The 21,140-nt window shown below is 39.6% G+C and overlaps 1 protein-coding gene across 3 annotated transcripts in view; it reads left to right on the top strand.

The window, feature by feature from the left end:
• LOC145497881 (uncharacterized) overlaps positions 1-20,899 on the top strand; it is a 104,627-nt gene extending 83,728 nt beyond the window's left edge. For all 3 annotated transcript variants that reach the window (XM_081477742.1, XM_081477743.1, XM_081477744.1), the window contains exons 44-57: positions 331-402; positions 770-841; positions 1,789-1,860; positions 4,298-4,369; positions 7,031-7,102; positions 7,849-7,920; positions 8,255-8,326; positions 8,975-10,017; positions 10,754-10,914; positions 12,229-12,394; positions 12,854-12,917; positions 14,505-14,703; positions 20,039-20,203; positions 20,659-20,899. In XM_081477742.1, coding sequence (XP_081333868.1) covers positions 331-402; positions 770-841; positions 1,789-1,860; positions 4,298-4,369; positions 7,031-7,102; positions 7,849-7,920; positions 8,255-8,326; positions 8,975-10,017; positions 10,754-10,914; positions 12,229-12,394; positions 12,854-12,917; positions 14,505-14,703; positions 20,039-20,203; positions 20,659-20,775 — 2,419 coding nt within the window. In that variant the 3' untranslated portion in view covers positions 20,776-20,899. The remainder of the gene's footprint in view (positions 1-330; positions 403-769; positions 842-1,788; positions 1,861-4,297; positions 4,370-7,030; positions 7,103-7,848; positions 7,921-8,254; positions 8,327-8,974; positions 10,018-10,753; positions 10,915-12,228; positions 12,395-12,853; positions 12,918-14,504; positions 14,704-20,038; positions 20,204-20,658) is intronic.
• The last annotated feature ends 241 nt before the right edge of the window (positions 20,900-21,140 follow it).

Genomic DNA, 21,140 nt, shown 5'->3' with positions numbered 1-21,140 from the left:
ATTTACACGAAGCTTCCGGAGAAAAATTATTTCTCTTCAAGATTTGTCATTCTCAAAGTGATTTCACCGCCATGCTGTTCCATAAGACACTCGCTCAATTTGGAAGGCCGTGGCTCGATTTTAGCGGGGAAAGGCTACGAAATCTGAAAAACAATTGGAGACTAATTTCTATGTTCATTAAACATACCAAAACCATAAAAACGCGTTATACGATATAGACACTCCTCCCACCCCCAGCTCAAGGTCTGGATCCGCCACCGAGACTTTTAATATTTACCTGTTAGATATTTCTTGAGAGTTACTTACAATTATTTGTTCCTATTATGACAGTGACCTCAGCAAGAATGTAATTCTGGTTTTGGCGGATTCTTCATTTCAAGATCGGAAAACGTTAAGAACCATGTAAGCCGATTAGTATTCTAAGGTTTCGCGTTTTACTTGTTCATGTTGTTTGTAAAGATGTTCAATAGTAATAAGTCGACAACAGACCATCAGTTTTCTAATGATACAGTTTAAAATGTGCTTTCCTGAGCCAAACGCCCTGATCAATGGTCAATGATCAATATGCTTTCCTCATCCAAACGCCCGCAACATTTCATTCCAACATGTTGGTTGGTGCCACGAGAAAGCCAAATGAGTGCTGCACTGTCGTCTCCAAAAATTTTGCTTTGTTTTTGTCAAAACTAAGCAAGAAGTATACTGGGTGTCGGGGGTGAATAAAACTCATTAATTTTTTGTTATGCTAATGTTCGTTCTCACAATCCTTCAGAAAATTAACTGGAAACTTTATAAGGAAAGTGACTCCAAATGTCTTTTCTGGGCTAGAAAGTCTGGAAGACCTGTAAGTAAATTATTGATTACTACCATCATACAACTTTGTTTCTAGGATATTTGTAAGTTTTAATACAATGAAAAAAATTTACACTGAACCCTACAAATTACGAGATCCCAAATGAGTGGAAAAGATAAATTAAGCAAATCATTAAAACAAGGAATTAGCGGAAATCAATCAGTTTGTAAACGTTTTGCCAATTCACAGAAATGGTCTAATATATTCAAGAAAGTTATAGTAAGTTAAAAAAAATAGTGTAACAATCACGTAACAATTCCGTAACATGACTGGTGACAATAATGCGAGATGAAAAAACGGTAAGAGCAACCACGGTGTGATGGAACATTAAAGTAAGTAGAAACAGAGAATGTGGAGCGGTTAGGACGGGTTAAATGGTACAAAGAACACAGCTATTTTAACAAACGATAATCAAGACTATTATTATTGTTTTAAGCTGCAATTGAATACTTTTTCGCTGAATACGAATTTAAAATGTGGAAAAACATAATCTTCTCTTCCAGGTACCTTAGAAGTAGATTTGCAATAAATTATTTTTCCTAGGATCAGTTAGTTCGATTTGTGGTTGTGAAGGCGGAATAAAAAGCGTCATTTAACCCCTAACCTTGAAAATCAACATGCCTATTTAAAATTCAAAGTCAAGTGCGATCTCGGTCGCAATGTTTCAGTAGAGTCCAGCTGTTTTACCGCTGACTCAAATATCTATACGTTTACGTAAATCATTGGTACATATACGTATACTTATATTATACACACACCAAGAGATCATCACGGTGAGTTACCTTGATAATCTCTTGACATATAGCATACGTATTGGCATGGTATAAAAAGGGCAAGGAGAGACAACGTGACGTATGTATATCGCTATTTTAATTTTTCTGGGAATAAAATACATGTATATTAAATTATTGGTTCAAACAAGTCTGTTTGAAACTCAGATACCTTGGAGAGAACCTGTTAACAGTGATTCCAAAGGGAGCGTTTAGCCATGTACCCAGCCTTAATGTACTGTGAGTATGGTAATTTATTAGTAATTATAATCATGGCAGGCAACCCTTCTAGCGATGAGATATACTAGTTTATAAAATAACACAGACAACTCAGAACACTGGTGAAAACATAAAGCTTTATATCTATTTTCGGCTTTCACTTGCTGAGATATCAATAACAACATCTTTGAATTCAACATATCCATAGAAATTTGTAAGAAAAACAGGACCAGAATTTAGTCACGTTATAAATGCTTGATCTTTTTTAATTTCCATGGCCAAAAGTTTACGTCGATTCCGTTTACTCTTGAGTTTAAAAGAAAGTTTTAAGCGTTTTCAATGCTTTCCATGGTTTGTGGAGGACGCAGTTCTGTCTACAGCTGGGCTTGAATAGACAACAAAATGGCTGTTTTTGAGAAAATGGCAGCCGTTTCTTTGCGTTTTCGAAGTGTCTGTGAGGAGAATGTAGAAAAAGTTTTGAACGACTAGGTAGCAATAGCTATTATTCCATGTTGCCGTCCATCTGTTCCGTAACAGATCACAGATGACGTCAAAATGTGGTAAGAACAACAAAGTGGCGCTTGAGGCGGTAGCCGAGTGTGTGTCTGATATTCTTACCACATTCATTCCACGTCATCTGTGATCTATTACTGAACAGACGAAAGAACCAAAAACAAGATGTTGATGATGAGGGGGGAGGGGCAAGGGTATTTTCATGACGCCGTGATCCGGTTTTTTGTGCTCTGTGAATCGTGATTTGATAAAAAACTGTTCCGTGAATCGTGATTGAAGTGTATTCCGTGAGGCGTGAAATGCTAAAGTCCTTGGCTGTGTATCGTGAATAGATAAGAAATAAATCGTGAATGTCTAAAGTTGAGTTCGTAGCTGAATTTCACTGCATTGTGATCAGATTTTTTCCGTGACCTTAGTGAATTTAACGCTTGAGTCAAGCCGACTGACAGTAGCGACAAACGAAACATGTTGAAAGGTTTAAATAAACCCGTTGATTTCCTGATCACCGTATTAGCCAATGAACCCGTCTCAATAGGATTTTGGACTGATGAGCCATTGATGAACGACATGTGCGGACTCGGTGTAACTCAGACCGGTAAAGATCATGGCTGCTGAATCCGACAAAGTCCTCGCGGTTGTTGAATCAGTTATATTTTACTATGCTGAGCCAGAATCAGGTACTTCCAAATTTGCTGGATCCAAGGAGCGTGTCAGAATTGGCATAAGAGATTCGCACAAAATATTAAGTGTCTTCTTAAGACATGTGACTAGTTTTTTGCGGAATCAAAGAAGAGTGCATAAAACGTGGCCTCGGTGAAAGCTTGGATGTCAGGATCTGTAGACTGGTGAAGGATGGCATAAATCAACCAAAAGCGTTCTCCATCAACACGCAAGATCAATGGGACCCCGAAGTTCCAATCCTGACTGACTCGACTACAAATTCGATTGTACAAGTATCAGCCAGCTGTTCCACCAATCGTCGACGAACAAGAAGAGCAAGAGCAAGAAGTCACCTTCGCTCATCCTGAAGTGTCTGAAGCCCCCGAAGTCCCAGGAGATGATGTGCAGTATGACACAGACAGTGGGCCTGACGATGCCGTGGAAAGTGACAACGACGACGATACTCTGACCTTCTTAAGAGCCGTAACAACTCACAGTGGAAGAGCTGTCCAAGTCCGATATTTCTCTTAAGAGGTCTCTTAAAGTAAAACCAACAAATTAAGATTTCAAATATCACCTTTCCAACAGCTGTAAATTATTGGTAAAGTTAAAGAATGCACTTTTTTGTACAAATTTTGATTACAGTTTCGTGCACGTGTTCGAGAATCGTGAAAAGTGAATTTTTTTGTTTCGTGATTCGTGAAATCGAAAATTTACTATCGTGACTTCGTGACAAGATCCCCCTTGCCCCCACTCAATGATGTCATCTATACGTCTATCCTCAAATAGATCATATGTAAGAAACAGTCACGGCGACTTATTATAATAAACGCGATAGAAATCTAAAGTTCATGATCTAAATGTTAAATAGAACTAATAGAGTGGACGTTTGGAACAATGAGAAATGCTGCGAAATAAAGAAACAGGCTAGAGTTTGAAACCTTTTTCGAATTCTCTCAAACTTCCACAAGTTTTTGGTATAACTCGATTATAAGTCGATAGAAACCCGAGGAAATTGTTTTCTATTTCTCTCAGAAATCACTATGGAAAAGAGAGGAAAAACAGTGGTTTCATTTGATTATCAAAATGTAAACTTCCTTTGATGGCACCATCACTACGTCAACAGCTAGTGTTTGTTCTGTGTTTCTAAAAGAAATGGAAAACGATTTCTTTGCGTTTAGTTCAATCTTTTCCATGCCTTAGTGGCACCTGGAGGTAAAGGTTTTTTACCCCCTGGAGGAAAAGGCTTATACGTTTCTTACCGTTATCTTTTTTTAATCAACAGGAGCTTACGGTCCAATGAAATAAAACTCCTAGAGGAAGGAATGTTCAGCCAAAGAAGTAATTTAACGTATCTGTGAGTATTCTCGCAAATCACTCGACTGGCAGACTAGTTAAACCAGTTGAACTGTAATGACAGGGTAATGATTCAAAAACATATTTGTGTTCGAAAAGGACATTTAATGATGTCCAAAAGAGAAAAGCGTTTCTAAACAAGGATCACAATGGACAATTACTTCACAAAAGGTACCACATATGTTTTGTACGGGGCCCCACGAACCTCACAGCATTCACGGAAGCAGGGTAATGACACAAAAGAGTCTTGAAACCATACAAAATACTGTGAAATAGAATAAAGTAGTATAATTACGAAGGCGATGACGTTGACAGCAATGTTTAGACCGATGATCATTGAAAATCGCTTCAAACACTTAACCCATTTATTTGTATATTAATCGATATTCAGCCATTGCATCATTTACTAGTATGTATCCCAAAGATATCTGCCGATGAAAAGGGAAGTGAGCAGTATTGTATTGAAGGTTTGGAAATATAATCGTGAGAAATTTACTCAAGATCTGTCTACGGAGTTACTTTTTTTTACGACGATGTTGCGATAATGAACAGCTTACTGACCAACCGACTGATTTAAATCAAATTAAGGTGTCTCGGTTTTTTCTGTACCATATCAAGCATTTTCAATCAGCTTTTTACTGAACAGTCTTCCCTTAATCGATATGAAAATTACACCAGTAATTAAAAATGAATCGAAGTTTGATATCAGGCGCCCAAGCTTTGGATGAGCTTACCTGATGTCCTTAGCGCGTCATGGGATTTAAAACTTTTAGAAAACTATTAACAAATGAGTCAATACTTTAGACAACGTATTAACCATGAATTGCTTTCTTGTCCTGTAAATAGTTCTTACTCTGTGATAGCTTTACAATTAAATGTAAATAGGTTTATAGACGTAGTTTAATACATATTTTTCCTTTATTTAGTTATTTTTTTAATTCATTCATTTATTTATTTATTTATTTATTTATTTTTCGTGGCAAATCTGTAAAGTAGCTGGGAGTGACCGTAAGAACAAATCTTGTCCTCGAAATCGCTGAAATGAAAACCAACATAACTTTCATGACTCCAAAACGCATCTCCAACGCATTTGTTAGTATTATTTGAAGTAATTTCATCAAATCGCTGTTCAAATGTCGGTTCATTTACTGTCATGATTGAAAAATGACATGTTTTATAATTTTGCGATTTACTCGAGATCGAACATACAGAATGTTTTTTATTCTTGTATATTATATTCTAGCATTATAGCTTAAGGCATTGGTATTAGCTTTTTCATATCACATCTGGTTCGCGCAAAATTCTGTTTTATACCGCCAGGAGTTTGAAATTTTTTGTTTATCGTTTCCATAGAAATATCGATCGCCTTTAAAAATATATTATAGCAGACTTCAAGCCATTTCTAATTATCAGTGTAATTTTCATATCAATCCGATTAAGGGAAGACTGTTGAAAAGCTGATTGAAAATGCTCGGTATGGTCCATAAAATACTGTATGGAGACACCTTAAGTCTTTGAAGATGTTTTAAAAAAATTCAACTTTTTGTACAACAACAATATAGTGACTTTTAGGCCCAGTTCAGACGTCGTGCTTTTGCCGTGCCGAACTAAATTCAGGAATTAAGTTTGACAAAAGCACGGCAGGAGCATGGCGTCTGAATCAGACTTTTGAATTAAGTTCGGCAAGCAATTAAGTTCGACAAGCTCTGCCGTGCTACACGACTCTGGCACGGCAGTGATTCAAACGTCGTGATTCTGCCGCGCTAAACAAAATTCATAAATTATATTAATGTATTTTGGCGAGATTGCGTTCCCATGGGGAGTTAGGAGGAGAATTGTCACGAGTCATTAGTATATCCTGAATTTGGTTCGACTCTGGCACGACGTCTGAACCAGGGTTGTTTTCCTGCCGTGCTACAGTCAAACCTAATTGCAATTTAGTTCGGCACGACAGAAGCACGACGTCTGAACTGGGCCTTAGAGGAACAATAACGTCTACGAAAGCTGTTTTGCAGACAAGAACATGTACAGTGAAGCCCCCATAGATGGCGAATGCCAAGCTTCTGTTAAGACGTTAAGAGATCTCCATATAAAACTTAAATTCGCGTGCCGAGATTTCCACCTACAAGGCATGAAGCTGATTTAAACACACCTTTAATGATGTGGATACTGAATAAGTTTGATGATTTCAAATCAATGTGAGTATTGCTTTAAAACGAAACTCGTGACTAATTTGACATTCTTGGGAAATACATTTGGTTTATTGACTGAGCGTGAGGTCAAGATGGTTGTATATTGGCCTCGTCCTTGTTTATAACCGAAACGGAGTCGAGGTCCTTGAATACTCAGAAAAGAAGCCAATATTCAGCCATCTTGACCGAACACGGCCGGTCAATAAAGGATTTATTATACCGGATAAAGAAAAATAAAATAAAAATGAATTTTTCTTCCGGGATACAACGCGTAATCCCGAGCGACAAAAATAGCGCCATCTTACACGTTCCGGTAACCAATCCGCCACAGTGAAGGGTTTGGTTAATCTTGCTTGTTCACGGAACTAGCCATACAATAATGTTAAATATAATCGACCAGGCACAGGCTAACTAAATCGCGGAATTTCTTCCTTCGTTCACTAAGAAAGTCAACATTGTTTCTTCAACAGATATCTACAAGACAATTTCATAGAAGTTATTCCGGATAAATTGTTCAAGGATCTTTGGAAACTGAAAGTTCTGTAAGTAGCTTCGTGTATTGCTTCTCTGGAAACCGTTGGAAAGTATAAAAACAGGGAAAATTTCAGAAGGAATAAAGGATATTCCTCATTGTTTCATACTTTTGTCCACTGAGTCTCTGCTTAGATCCTGTGAACAAATTTTGTCATGCAAAATAAAGAATTTAATTGCAAAAGCGCTCTTATGGCTTCCATGGCATCTAAATCCTTGTATATACCTGATTCGAGGAAATGACTAGCCACGCTCGATATCTGAAACTAAAATCCCTCAAGTCCAATAAATAAATAAAAAACCCAATAAATCCCAACAAGAAAGGATGGAGGGTAAGAAAAGTAATGTACCAAGTAGACCTTATTCCCAAGGTATTCAATGTAGTTTATTTTTAGATAAGGAATTCATCCCTCCCACGGATATTGTTACCACGCGCGTGAAGTAAATGTTTTCGCGGAGAATGAAAATGCGTGTAAGGCCGAAGAGTTGGTCGCTCCCAGACGCTCCAGAGATTTTGAAGCTGGGAGAGATCTAAAAAGAACTTGATACAGACTACAATGAACCTTTGAAATTATGTGGGGATTAACTCTCTACATCCTCCTCTCTCAGTTTTCAATATGTATGAGTATGCATTAAGTCTTAGGTGTCCCCAGTTAGGAGGCTCCCTGTAGCCAGCTAGCAGATTGACACATTAATAAAGGTGTTGTACTGTATTGTGCATGCAATGCATTGACCTTGATTTCAATTGTCTCTTAAGGTTACTGAACAACAACATGATAAAAAGAATATCAAAGTACACTTTCGAGGGGTTAACATCTTTAGAAGTTCTGTGAGTAAAATGTTATAATTGTAGTCTATTTATATCAAACTGCATGTTAACATCGATTGGTACACATCGTGTCTCCTCAGGGTAGTTACACCTGTTATGTATGTCACTCCCATATTTTATGTTTGCAGTACTTGTAGAAACTGGACCGCACGCTTTTACAAATGAACAAGGCAATACGGAGATGAGTTTTAAAATCGGCAGCGATTGGGCTGCCAATCAAACAAACCACAGCGACTTTCTACTAATACATTACATATAACAGTACATAATACAAAACATCTAGCTTGGTAATAACATAAATTTAACATAATATTTCAATAATCATGCCATTTAGGTATTTAGACAATAACAAGATAATGGACTTCTCTCCTGAAACCTTCCATGCATTGGACAAGTTAAGAAGACTGTAAGTAACATTGCCTAATCCATGAACTAACAAAACGTCCTCGGAAGCATTCAGTTTTTTTTTTTCGTTTCGCTACAAAGCCAGAGTTTGTAAAAATGTAACTAAAGCTTAATCTCAGTAATGCGGTAAACTGCAACTGAATCTCCTTTGATATTGTTTCGGGGGCACGTCTCGGGGCTTAGCTCCACTTAGTTTTGGAAGCCTCATCAAATACAACATAATTTAAAAGATCGAGGTTAAGGTGCAGAATGAGAACAAGAGCTATTTTAGCCTAGTTCCTCGATTTCTTCTATCGTTTTCAACTTAGTTAGGATTTCGACTCACCCAGAAGTAGTAAAGTCGAGAATGTACAGGAAACATGCTCAGAACATCTCTCATTTCCTGCGCAAAAACTAAACTGCGATACCTTTTTAAGACATTTATTTTGCTAGTAATCCGTAAACCCAATGTAATGACAGTCCGAATGCTGTTGTCTTTGACTAACTATGCATCTCTCTAGCTACTAGCTTAATCCTAATAGCTCTTTTTGTGAGCAAAATATACCTCACGTCGTATTCATATTCATATGGATTCTTGGCATTACATACTGTGTGAAAATGTGTCATCGACACCGACCGCGAGTGGGATAACATAAGATTTTTCTTTCAGCACGATGGATCATTTCACTCAATGCTGCTACGCAGTAAAAGCCATTCCTCAATTAAACTGTAAAGCACCGACTGATGGTTTCTCAAGCTGTGACGATCTCATGAAAAATAGAACTCTCCAAATATTCATATGGATTCTTGGTATCATGGCATTTGCCGGGAATTTAATTGTTGTCGCATGGAGGTGCTTCGTGAGGGAAGACAATCGAGTTCACTCGTTCCTATTAACAAATTTAGCAGTGTCAGACTTCCTAATGGGATTATATTTGTTAATAATTGCCATCAAGGACACTCAGTGGCAAGGAGAGTATTTCAAACATGATCTCACTTGGAGGACTGGCCAACTGTGTCAATTTGCCGGTGTCCTGTCAATGATTTCAAGTGAGGTTTCTGTGGCAATGTTAACAATCATTACAGCTGACAGACTCGTGTGTATTGTATTTCCATTCCGATTCAAGAGGCTTTCCCTTAGACGTGTATATATATTGTGTGCGATAGTGTGGCTCCTAGGAATCGTTGTATCTACAGTGCCACTCGTGGGGATTGGATATTTTATCGATGACAACACAGGATTTGGCTTTTATGGTCGCTCAGCTGTGTGCCTTCCTCTACAGTTGTCATCTGACAGACCAGCAGGATGGGAATATTCCGTCTCGTTCTTCATCGCCTTTAACCTCGTGGCCTTTATTTTTATGCTTGTTGCATATATTGCGATGTTTGTTACTGCAAAGCGAGTAGGTGGAGCAGTGAGGTCAACCAGCGTTAACCGTGAAACTGCTATGGCGACAAAAATGATGTTCATAATTCTTACAGACTTTTTCTGTTGGATGCCCGTTATCATCATCGGAGTTTTGTCTTTAACGGGAAATTTGTATGATCCAAAGAAGCTTGTGTATGTGTGGATAGCAGTGTTTGTCCTGCCTGTGAATTCATCCATCAATCCTCTCCTTTACACATTTTCCACAACAACAACCAGGAAAAAGCTAAGAACTTTAAGAGGAACTATGAGGATGTTTATTTCCAATAATATGTCCCGTTCTGCAGGTAAGCTGAAATTGCACATAAGACTGCTTGCTACACGTTTCAGTCCAGAAACGATCCAGAATCAACCAAGAGCAGCCTCGAACAGCATAAAATCCTTGCTGCTGACCAAAACATTGAGGACTAGTGGTAGAAGGTCATGTTGTAGACAGATTTTTAGACAGACGAAATAAGAAGTTATCATGCGTTTTAGTAATCTCTTTTGATTAGTATTTACTGTTGTAATTACTCAATTTTTAGATCTTCACCTGCAAATCAGAAAACGCAGTCTGTCTTTGCATGACACAAGACTTAATGAGCCCACCCTATAGAAAAGGAAGGTCCCGTCAGACCTTGGTTTAGTAGTAGCATAATACTCATCCAAAGCAAGACGCAGCAATCATCATAACACATATAAACAGGTTCTATGTTGTATTCTATTTTCTTGCGTAAGACAAGAAGTCAGTAAACGTCAAGACGAGGGGCCGAGCTTTTCTTCTGCTTTTTAAAGCTTTTTCCATTATCGGTCAGCAGATCAATGTATACAACGAACAACACTGCGCAGAAACTCTCTGTTGATGTGTCCAAGCTTCTGGGACTCAACTTCCTCGAAGTCAAATATCGAGCTTTACAACTCCTGTTGATCACAAATACAATTGTCTTTAGATGTATTGCAAGCTGATGTATCCAGAACAAAATTGAGAAAATGGGAATAATATAGCAGCATAATAAAGCAGAAGTTTGATTCTACTTTTCACAGGAGCAAGAGGCAGATTACAGCAAAGTGACTCACACCTTGATATGACCTTGTCATCTGTGGCTACCCGTTTGCCTGACGAAAAACCGCCTACAGCTACTACCAATTTAAAGATTATTGAAATTTGTGACATATTCCACAGTAGTAACTCTGCTCAAGTGACCGTAAGTATACACCTAACGTTTTCAAAGGCTTTGTCAAGAGTTCACGAGCATTGTTTTGTGTAATTAAAGGCGAGGTATCGGACAACCATCCAATGTAAGAGAGTGATTTAATTGTTAGCATAACATGACAAAAATGTTTAGCGCTAACTCTGATGGTCTAATAGGAGTAGCAAGACTGGTTCCATTCACTAGACTAGGGAGTTTAAGGACAACGTCGATTAAAAAAATTGATTTATATTTTACCTACGAATGTCGCGATAAACTAAAGTCATTTAGTTTGTTTCTTACTGTCAAAATTATCCCGAGAATGAATATGCAACATAGCGTTAAATTCGAAATAGAAATTTAAAAAAATAGTTAAACTCCCTACTACTAACGGCGATACAACGACGATGGCCATAAATAAGGACTCTGTCGACAAATAGCCAAATTTATGAGTTTCGTAAGAGTTGGGAAATTTTAGGGACGTTTATTTGCTGGGGGCAAGCTTGTGTCTTCTAAGATATAAATCTGAGTTGGCATATTTATTTGTAGAACCATATTTTTGCTATTTTACAAAACACGACTCGCAAACTTAGCCATTTACAAAATTTGAAGGAACACTATCACGGCGATTTTGCTGCATGTTTGGTCAAAACAGTCATTCCTAAAATTATGAGACCAAGTACCTTCTCTCGCACACGACATGATTCTGGGGTACCAAGATGAAGATTTTAAGCGAATCGCTGAAGGGAGAGTAAATAATAATTTACTTTTAGAGCAAGAAGACAGAATTTAAAAAAGTCTGCTAGACTTTTTCAGTTTGACTACATAACCTTGTGCATGTGTAGCCGTTTATAACGATGCTTTCATGGCTTCAGTACAACAGTAATTTTTAATAAAACTAGACCATTGCAGTTTAGGTTTCCATCGATGAAATCATGCTCGAGATAATGTTCCTTTCGGGTGCTCTTGTAGCGGTGTCAGTAGATTTAGTCAACATCAAGTTAGGTGTGTTGGCTTATCATTTCTGTTGATAGAGTTTTTAAGATTGCTTAAATAACTGTGTTTGCTTTTCCATAATGTAAAATTTCAGAACAAAATTGTTCAAGTGCTGTGCTGACTTTGGCTCAAAAACAAAAGCCTCCTTTTCAATTCAGGACAATTTATATCCCGTTCCGGATCAAAATGATTTCAATTAAAAATATACAGAAACCATGCGCTATCAAGTGGTATATTGTGAAACGAACGTATTTCCTATACGTTTGAGCCGCCATGCTTAGAACCCACACTAAGTCGAGGGCCGTAAAAGTAATGCATAAATGTTCTTTATAGGGGTATTTGACCTCCTGGGTTGAAAACGAAAGACTAGAAATGTGCCTGTTAAAATATTTCTCAAAATCTAAAGAGAGAGAATGGAACAAGGAAATTGAAGTGCTAAGAGAGATTTCTAAAAACGGTGAGCATGACAACCTGCTGACATACCGCTGGCATTCTGAAGGTGAGTTAAACGTTACGAAAATTTCTAATAATTTCTAGGGAAATAATTGCAAAGGAAGTCTTCTCTTTCGTCGGTGTGAACATCATGGGAGGTAGTGAACCTTGAAATTTCCGCAGCAAAATAAACGTTTCAGCTTAGCCATCCTCCCGAGACAGCGAAAACTCTACAGGCAGCAAATGATGTGAAATCTACCACGCTCACCAGGAAAATATCAGCCTGAAACGTCACTCATCATCATCTGGCCCTTCATTCCCTTAGTCTTGATTGTCTGAGAGCTGTTGCTAAGAACAGCAAAGAAAAAATTATCGAATCGAAGATAAGATTAAATCCTGAGACGAACAAGTTGTGTAAAAATATATATTTTCAAACTCGAATATCTCCTAATCCAAAGCCCATAATTGCAAACGGTAAACGTCGACGTAATAAACAATTTAACAGATGCCCTCTTCTCTATTTTAGCTTGTGCTTTAAATATAGCCGATTTCCAAACTATCAGGATACCATCTTTAAAAAATAACGGCTTGTAAGTACTCCAGTTGTACCTAATGTTAAATATCATTGAAGTAATGTTTCGATTAAATTGTTTAAATTGCAAAGATATTGTTCGTTATCAATGGCCCTGAATAGAAATAGACCAACTTCAATATTTTACAATTTCATGGTACGTATCGAGGCTTAGGGGACTAAAACAAACGAAACTGTTGACTCATGACTCAACTTCAATGTGATTCTCGGAACCTTGTTCGAATATTAATATCAAAATTATTCGCACTTTAACTTCGTGTACTTTTTCTGATAAATTTCTCCCCTCCCGAGGGGAGAAGGGGTTCGTGACTAATGGAGTGAGAATAGTTCGTTTCTTTTCAGAACCAAGTACGTGTGAGACACTGTGCTATTTCTATATCAATAAAAACCTAGTATTGTTTTTTTCAGTATGGCCATCCAACCATCCAATTTCTTGCATGCTCAATGGCTTATCGCCATCGCGCCCTGATCTTGAAAATTTCGCCAAGCTGTTTATAATGATTTAGCTTTGCATCTAGACTGGACTCGATTCTTTGAAGAAGAATACTTAAAAGAAAAAACGAAAAGAAAGAGTAAACGGTTAAGCGTGTATGTTACCACTTCCTATGACACTGTTGTGCATTCATCGCTTTTGAAAGAACTGAAAGTGCATGAATTCAGACTGGAATTAGCGAACAAGTGAGGACCGTCAAAGTTTGACGTAGATTCCGATGATGGTGTCTTGTTCAAAGTATTTCCACTTCAGTGGGTTTCAAGAATTTGCGAATGGAATAAATATTAGTTACAGATTTTGTTTTTGGGTTTAATGACGCCGTGAGTTTTTGGAACGTTTTCCCTAAAAGAAATTCAGGTCTGTACGCACTTTCACGTATAGCGAGAGCCAGCCCTTGACTGTTTTGGCCTTTTGTTATTGTATGCTGTAACAAACAAATCGAAGTCAGTTTTAAAGTGGCTTAAACCAGCTTTCAGCACTTAGATTTTGATGGGTCGTTACAACCGCTCTTTATCACCTGATGCTACAATCATGGTATCAAAAAACTGCCCAATCATTGATGAACACGTTATTATCATTATTGTGATACAATAGGTTACCATAGCAACAGTATGAACTGCTAAAAACACCCTTAATGGCAGCTTTAGGGGCTTAAGATTCAAAAACAGCACGGTGATTTTTTATATATTATCAAATTTTGATAAGCATTAACTCAATGTACAGATTTTTTAGAATCTTTGCTCAAAGTTGCATCTTATCTGCTTAATAAAATTTGATAATATAAAGGAATTTCGCCATGCGCATGCCGTTTTTAATTATAACGAAAAAATGATAACGTGTTCACCATTGATTGGGCAGTTTTTTGATACCATGATAAGTGATAGCGAGGGGTTATAATGACAAACCAAAATCTAACTGCTGGAAACTGTTTTGAGCCACCTTAAATGCGTCTACCCTGTTATCGATCATGAATTTCGTTTTCGCATTGTCAAAGCTGCTGTGGACTCACGATCAACAGACACGCATAAAAAAACGGACGTCGTTAAATGGATGGAAATGAGGCAGCTAACACTGAAGATTATTTGATTTCAGATTGATCTGCTTTGCCTTTGTGTCAAGCAAAACAATGGATGATTATCTTAGAGAAAACGTCGGGACATGTGCTCCAGGCATTTTGCGACTTCTGAGCGTAATGTTGGATGTTAGTAGAGCTATAGAACACCTCCACAAGATAGGGATCTGCCATAATGACATCACGCCATCCAACGTACTCATTTCTTTCAGTGAAGAAGTAAGTCAGAATACTCATCACAGTCCAAGGCTATAGTGGTTTCCTGATTTTTCGAATCCTCGATTTTTCGAAGCTCACCCACTGTTCAATGCAACCCTTTTGCTTCCTCGGCAAAAAGGTTAAGACAAATTTACAAATAGTATTTCCAACTTCCCGTTTGTTTCAAACCAATTTCCGCTCCGCAATGTGGTTCGAAAAATCGGGATTCCACTGCGCTACATGTAGTAATAATAATAATAATAAAAACAGTATAGCCAGTGTTAATAGCAGCGAAAAAAATTATGAAAGATGAGCTGAGACAACCATCGGTATTACCATTAAAGGACAGCAGAGGACTGTAAATCATATTATATAGAACCACTGAAAATTAGACAACTACAATCTGTAGAAATAATGCTAGAAAAGCCCACAATTTTCACTATCAAAATGGTGAAAACCTGTATTGAACTACACTACTACTGCTATTTTGAGAGTCTTTTCTTTCGATTTGTTCCAAACAACCTCATTCCCAGGCTCTCTCTCCTCTACTTCTCTGTCGTTGGGAGAAAGACCTGGTTGCGGCCAGCCACGTGACCACCTGGATACAAAGATTTTCACCAGAGTCAAGTCAACGAATAATTTTTGTCGATCTCAACTGAAGCGAAGGAAAGGCGATCGCTGGTCATCGCTATATCAAACCAAACACGGGCAAATACACCTTTGAAATTCTCTAGTCCTATTCTGAGCGTCACACAGGTCAAACGAAACATATTTGTATTTGTCCAGCGTATTTAAGTATCACTCTGATTTTAACTCCAGCCGGTGGATTTACTGAGAAGTAAGACTGTTTTGCTGTTTCATGTTGCCTGAATTAAACTCATGACACATTATTCGCTATATAAAACGATGTTTTATTTACCATTTTGCAAAATATAATTCTTGACTGCCAAAGAACCGTGTTTAAGTTCATCACAAATAGATCGATGAGCTTGGGAACTGGTGCCTAAAAGGTTAGCGGCGTGCCAAATGCCATATGCTGAAGGGAGGTATCCATGGCAACCCTTGAAGCGGGAACCACTCCAAGAAACGGCCGCTAACTGGCACCGTCACACTGAAAGACCGATTACTTACCGAGAAACCAGTGTGCTAAGAGGGAGGGAGGAGAGGGAGCAAGAGTCTGCAAAGATTCACTAGCCAATGCACTGAAACACAAGTGTCCTACAAATCCCCTGAGGGCTGCCCCACAGGTCACGTGCTGTGGAGGGAAAAACCGCTAGCTGCACAGGTTCGAGTCTAACTTTGCCTAAATGATATTTAGCTACTCATCACAAATAGATTAGCTTGGAAACTGGTGTCTAAAAGGTTAGCGGTGTGCCAAATGCCATACGCTGAAGGGAGGCATCCACGGCAACCCTGGAAGCGGGAACCACCTAATGGAAACTTTTCTCCAAATGCTTGGAGAAGGGAGGGACGCGAGAACAAGAAGACCTGGTACCTCCGATCCCCAGAATAACCCCAACCACCGACAATCTAATAGCTATAGCGAAAATGGACAGCACACATCGCATGAGGCCGATGTCCAGATGTTGCTGCAAGTCTATTACTAAGGCGCAGCAGGATGTAAGCGCTAAGAGGCACAGCAGGTGACCAGAACAAGTCCTTTTTTTATGCCAGCTTTGAGCGGAGCAGCGCTAATAACTCGGAGGGAACCCTGAAGTGGAGCTGATAGGTGGTGCTGGACAAGTGGCCCATAGATTGTATAAGATGATCTGGTACTCCATTGCGAGTGGTGGTGGTGGCAGCCCTGATGTGGACGCGATATGGCTGAAGGGGTTTCCGGTCAAGGAGAAGCGCTAACCCCTAAAATAACCCCAGGAGCCGTCAGTCTTATAACTATAGTGAATAGCAACAGCACACACCTGAAGAGACACATGGGCAGATATTGCTGTAAGCCCCACTGCGATGTCCTGAACACCCAGATGAAATTATGGAGAAAAATTAGCTATATTGGGCACTGTGAACTCTGAGGCGCGCAGAAAGGCAAAGTATCCAAGTTAAAAGGCAGCCCAGAACATGAGGTGATCCGGGAGACGAAGATCCAAACATCGCCAAATCACCGGCATCAGGTCATCGGTGATAGGTAGACGGGTTGAAGAAGCCTGACAACGCCTAAAACCACGGACAATTAACCGGCTACATGCGAAGACAATTGAAAAGGGGTCTTGAAACCCCTGTTCAATGTGAAACGCTCTAACCCCGGACAAGTATGCTGAATTTTCCTGGCCAGAAAGGAGATCCACTCGTCAGTTGGGTAAGGAGAACCTGAGGTATGTAGCTTACCAGGCTGACGGCAGACGGAAATAAATTGTGCTTGGACCTAGGCATACTATCGCCGCTTAGACGGAGAGAGGCCTTGGTTTAAAAAGGAATAGCACCGCTCTAAGGCGGAGACGTTAATTCTGCTAGGAGTTCGGGGGGTATGGGGGTGGGAAGTGGCTGGGCATCCGGCACCAACGCCAAAACCTCTGCTAAGAAAACGAGATAAGGCATCAGCTATTTGATTGTTAACATCTGGAACATGTTGAGTGGAAAAGGAGAAGCTATGACGAGTGGCTGATAATAACAGACTGTGCAGCAACCGCATTAAACGGGGCGTTTTGATGTCCTGGTGTTTAGGATGTGGACTACAGCATCACGGTCTGAGCGGAAGCTGGTGTCCTCAGATATGAGCTGCCAGAACTACAGGGAAGAGCTCCTTGTAGGCAATAGAGTGCTGCTTTTGGGAAGGAGCCCAGAAGCCAGCAAACCGTTAGCCCTTCAGATACGCTCCATACCCAATTGAGTCCGCCACATCAGATTACATTTAACATCGGCCACCGGCAGCAGTCCTAGGAACAGCCAGAAGCTTACGCTGTGCCAATCAGACAAGAACTGGTGCCACCAGAGAAGGTCCAGATTAAATTCTCTTTTAAGACGATTGGGGTGATCTCTCTTCCGAAAGGCTCAATCGTAGGCCAACCAAACCCAGCCGGAGAACTGGCGATGTGTTCGGAGGATAAGTAGTTATTAATGCAACAGATCTTTCCAGCGATGAAAGAAATAAGACGAGAGGAGGAGGCAGTAAACGGAGAAAGCTTCCAACCAAGCGGATATATCTTTGATGCGCCGCTTGTGCTTTTTTTGCGTGGACGTTACCACCAGGCGCCCAAAAACTAACTAAGGCTCATGCTATACTAGGACAATGTTCAAGGAAAGCAAATCGTTGAATTCGATGAACTTTGCAGCAACGATCTGGCTGACTAGTTGTGCCGTTACTAGAGAAAAATCAGGGCCAACCACGAAAGGCTGATGTAAGACAGCCATCTGAGCCAAAGATGTAGCGCCCTCAGGGCTAAGTGGGACAGCTGTAGTGAAAGTACTAGAGGAAGACGATGGTAAGAGCGAAGGAATCGGAGGAGAGAACAATGAAACAAATGTATGTACAACAAAATTTGACCTACCTTAAGCTGGAGAGCTCGCTTCAACCGGTAGAGAGGGCGAAAATCCAACGCCAGAGGAAGCTAAGGACAAAGTTTGGGAATCAAGCTGGCTAAGGCTAGTTGGCTGAGCGGGAACGCCTCCCGAAATGAATGCCACGGACATCCTCGCGAGTGAATTAGAAGCGGAAAGACTTGAAGTTTGCTTGGCTGACAGTGCTTGCCTCACTGCGTTAACGACGGTGGTCAGAAAAGCAGGGGACGGCTGATCCTGCAGCACAGCGTTAGGCGTGTAGACAGGCGGAAAATTAGCAAAAATAGTGGGAGCCATGCTAAAATCTTATGTTGTGTCAGATCACGGAGGATTGCCCTCGGAATCAGGAAAGAGAGACTAGGCATCGAAGGCCGCCGCTTAGCTGTTACGAGTGTTTCCGGTGTTCATTTCGAATTCGTAAACTTTCGAATAGCAACACAGAGAACAATAATCCAGGCAAGAATCAGGAAAAATTCGCTAGCTTGAGCTGTGCAAATAATTAATCCGCAAAGACCAGCTAACTGAGCTGCACATGTAGTGCAGTGAAACACAAGTGCCCTGAAAATCCCATGAGGACCGCCCCGCAGGTCACGTATCATTGAGGGAAAAACCGTTGGCTGCATTAGTTCGAGTCTAACTTTGCCTAAATGATATTTAGCCACATTTAAACATCTGTTTTAATATAAACTTACATAAACATGATGCAGATGAAATAGGTTATAAGTGCGGGCTTATATGTCAACAAAACTGTATATCATTTTGCATTGCTGTAATTCAAATTGAAGTCAGAATACTCGGCCTATCGGCCGGGTGACAGAAATACTTTTTAACATCCACAATACCGCATAAAGTCCTCTATACTTGTTTGGAGACGGCAGAAATAATATATCATTCTTCATCGGCGAAATTCGAGTTCGAACCCTACTGTTCGAGGATTTGAAACCCACAAAGTTTGTCACAGCAACAATCAAAATACCCTGAAACCCCTCCCGCCCGGCAGATCTTTTTACCACCCAGATTCTGGGTGGTCACGCGACCAGCCGCAACCTGGGTATTTCTCCTAACGACAAGGGAGGTAGAGGAGAGAGAGCCTGGGAACGAGATTGAGTTCCGGAAAGAAATGCCAGCTGCCATGTTGTGACGTCACTTTCCACGCGCACTTTTCAATGTTATGTTAATTCATGCGCAATTGGCGAAAGTCTGGCCAAATGGTTGGCATTGATAACTGTATTAAGGGTGAATTATGGCTAACTTTGAAGCAATCCATTTTGACTGAAGCCCCGAGAAGGTTCAGTACAAAGATGCTGCTTAGACTGAAGAGCAACTAAACGGAAATACGTCACCAGCAAGTCGACAACTAAAACGTTGACCGCGAAAACGTGTGTGTGTCTCACATTGTTGTTTTGAACCAAATCCTTAGGGAAATCAACTCATTCGACAGATCGGTTGGGAAAACTGCTTGACACATGTATCGTAGATGATTTTAAGAAACGAAGATATGAGGCAGATCTCCTGTACTGGTTTGAGTTGATTTTGTGTATAGTGACGTCATGTTTAGCCTTCAACATGGTGATAAAAATGGTGGACTTTAATCGGTCTTCAAAGCGTCCTCGTCGAGGAGGTTTTGCTATCATAATCTAAATTGCGACGTGAGTACATGAAGTATAATTCCAAAATCCTGAATTTTCCATTACCCTGTATCACACCTTCTCATCAGAACGACGTTCTAAAAATTCGGTTACTCATACTTAACTCATCTTCTTTTAACCATGGTATGGGTATTTATGCCATGAGGCACGTAAAGGACAGATATAGGTATTTAATCAATATAATCTTTTCATTTTAGGTTCAACCTATGAAGGGAGTACTTGGAAGTTTTGGGCGAGCCTTTATACTCAGAAGCAATGACAACTCATGCTTGTTGCTCCGGGAAGATCTACGACAATTCCTCAACTTGATGGAAACGGTTGCTGGCTACTACAAAACTGAAGGAACGAACCAACAAACCCAAGTAAATATACCAGAGAAAAACAACAACTAAAAACAAACAAACAAACAAAAATTTCGTATTTTGAATATTATCGTTTTCTTTCCTTTTTTTATTACAGTGGAACGTACGACCACTCATGGTGGTCGTCTTAAACGAGGTTCCGCTGTATATGACTGGAAAAATTACTTCATTGTGACTGGCTGAGGTCAAGCCTATTTATCATTGACTTTTAATTTCCTCTGAAGTGTAAAATAGTGCGCACAAGTTTTTGTTTTCTAAGTCATATAATAAATTGGTAGAACGGCGTTAGGATTACGGATTAAGGATACCCTACGAGTCATATTTGACAATTCATTCAAATTGCATTCGTCTAAAGGCTCTTGCAATTTTAAGAAAATTTGCAAATATCACTCGGAATGTAAATTTCCCTATTGCACTCGAAATCATGTAAATGATTATCTTTACTTTACTTCCAGGTGACAAAAATATTGCAATTGTGCAGGGAAGAGGAGGATGACAGACAGGACATCCAACACGTCAGAGAAATCTTGGAAGGGATTTGTGGCTTCCCTGAGGAAAACACTCGACTTTAAAGTGCCACACGGAAGTAGTAATGAAGAAATACCCTTAAATAAAAGTCGTGCCCTGTAACAAACGATACACTCTATTACGGTCGTATCCTATAAAAAACGTCATGCATGGTTTGCTATGAATTACGACAAAATATTTTTGCAGGAGTGTTTATCATACTTGTACTCTTCTTTTAGTTAAAAACCACTATAAAATTAAAATATCTGTCACTGTATTAGCAACCCTAACCATGTCAGAAACCCAAGATGGTGCTTAGTCTTGTGGACCTTTTTGGAAAGCGGTAAACTGCATGAGCATCCCTGTTCATTTGTTGCTAATTCGTGTTTTATCACTGTCAATAAGGCTTGTCTGAACAACTCATCATTGG

This window comes from Orbicella franksi, chromosome 9 (assembly GCF_964199315.1).
Source record: "Orbicella franksi chromosome 9, jaOrbFran1.1, whole genome shotgun sequence".
In the NCBI taxonomy this organism is placed as follows: Eukaryota; Metazoa; Cnidaria; class Anthozoa; order Scleractinia; family Merulinidae; genus Orbicella; species Orbicella franksi.
The sequence above is the reverse complement of the archived record's forward strand: the minus strand, read 5'-3'. Positions and strand labels throughout refer to the sequence as shown.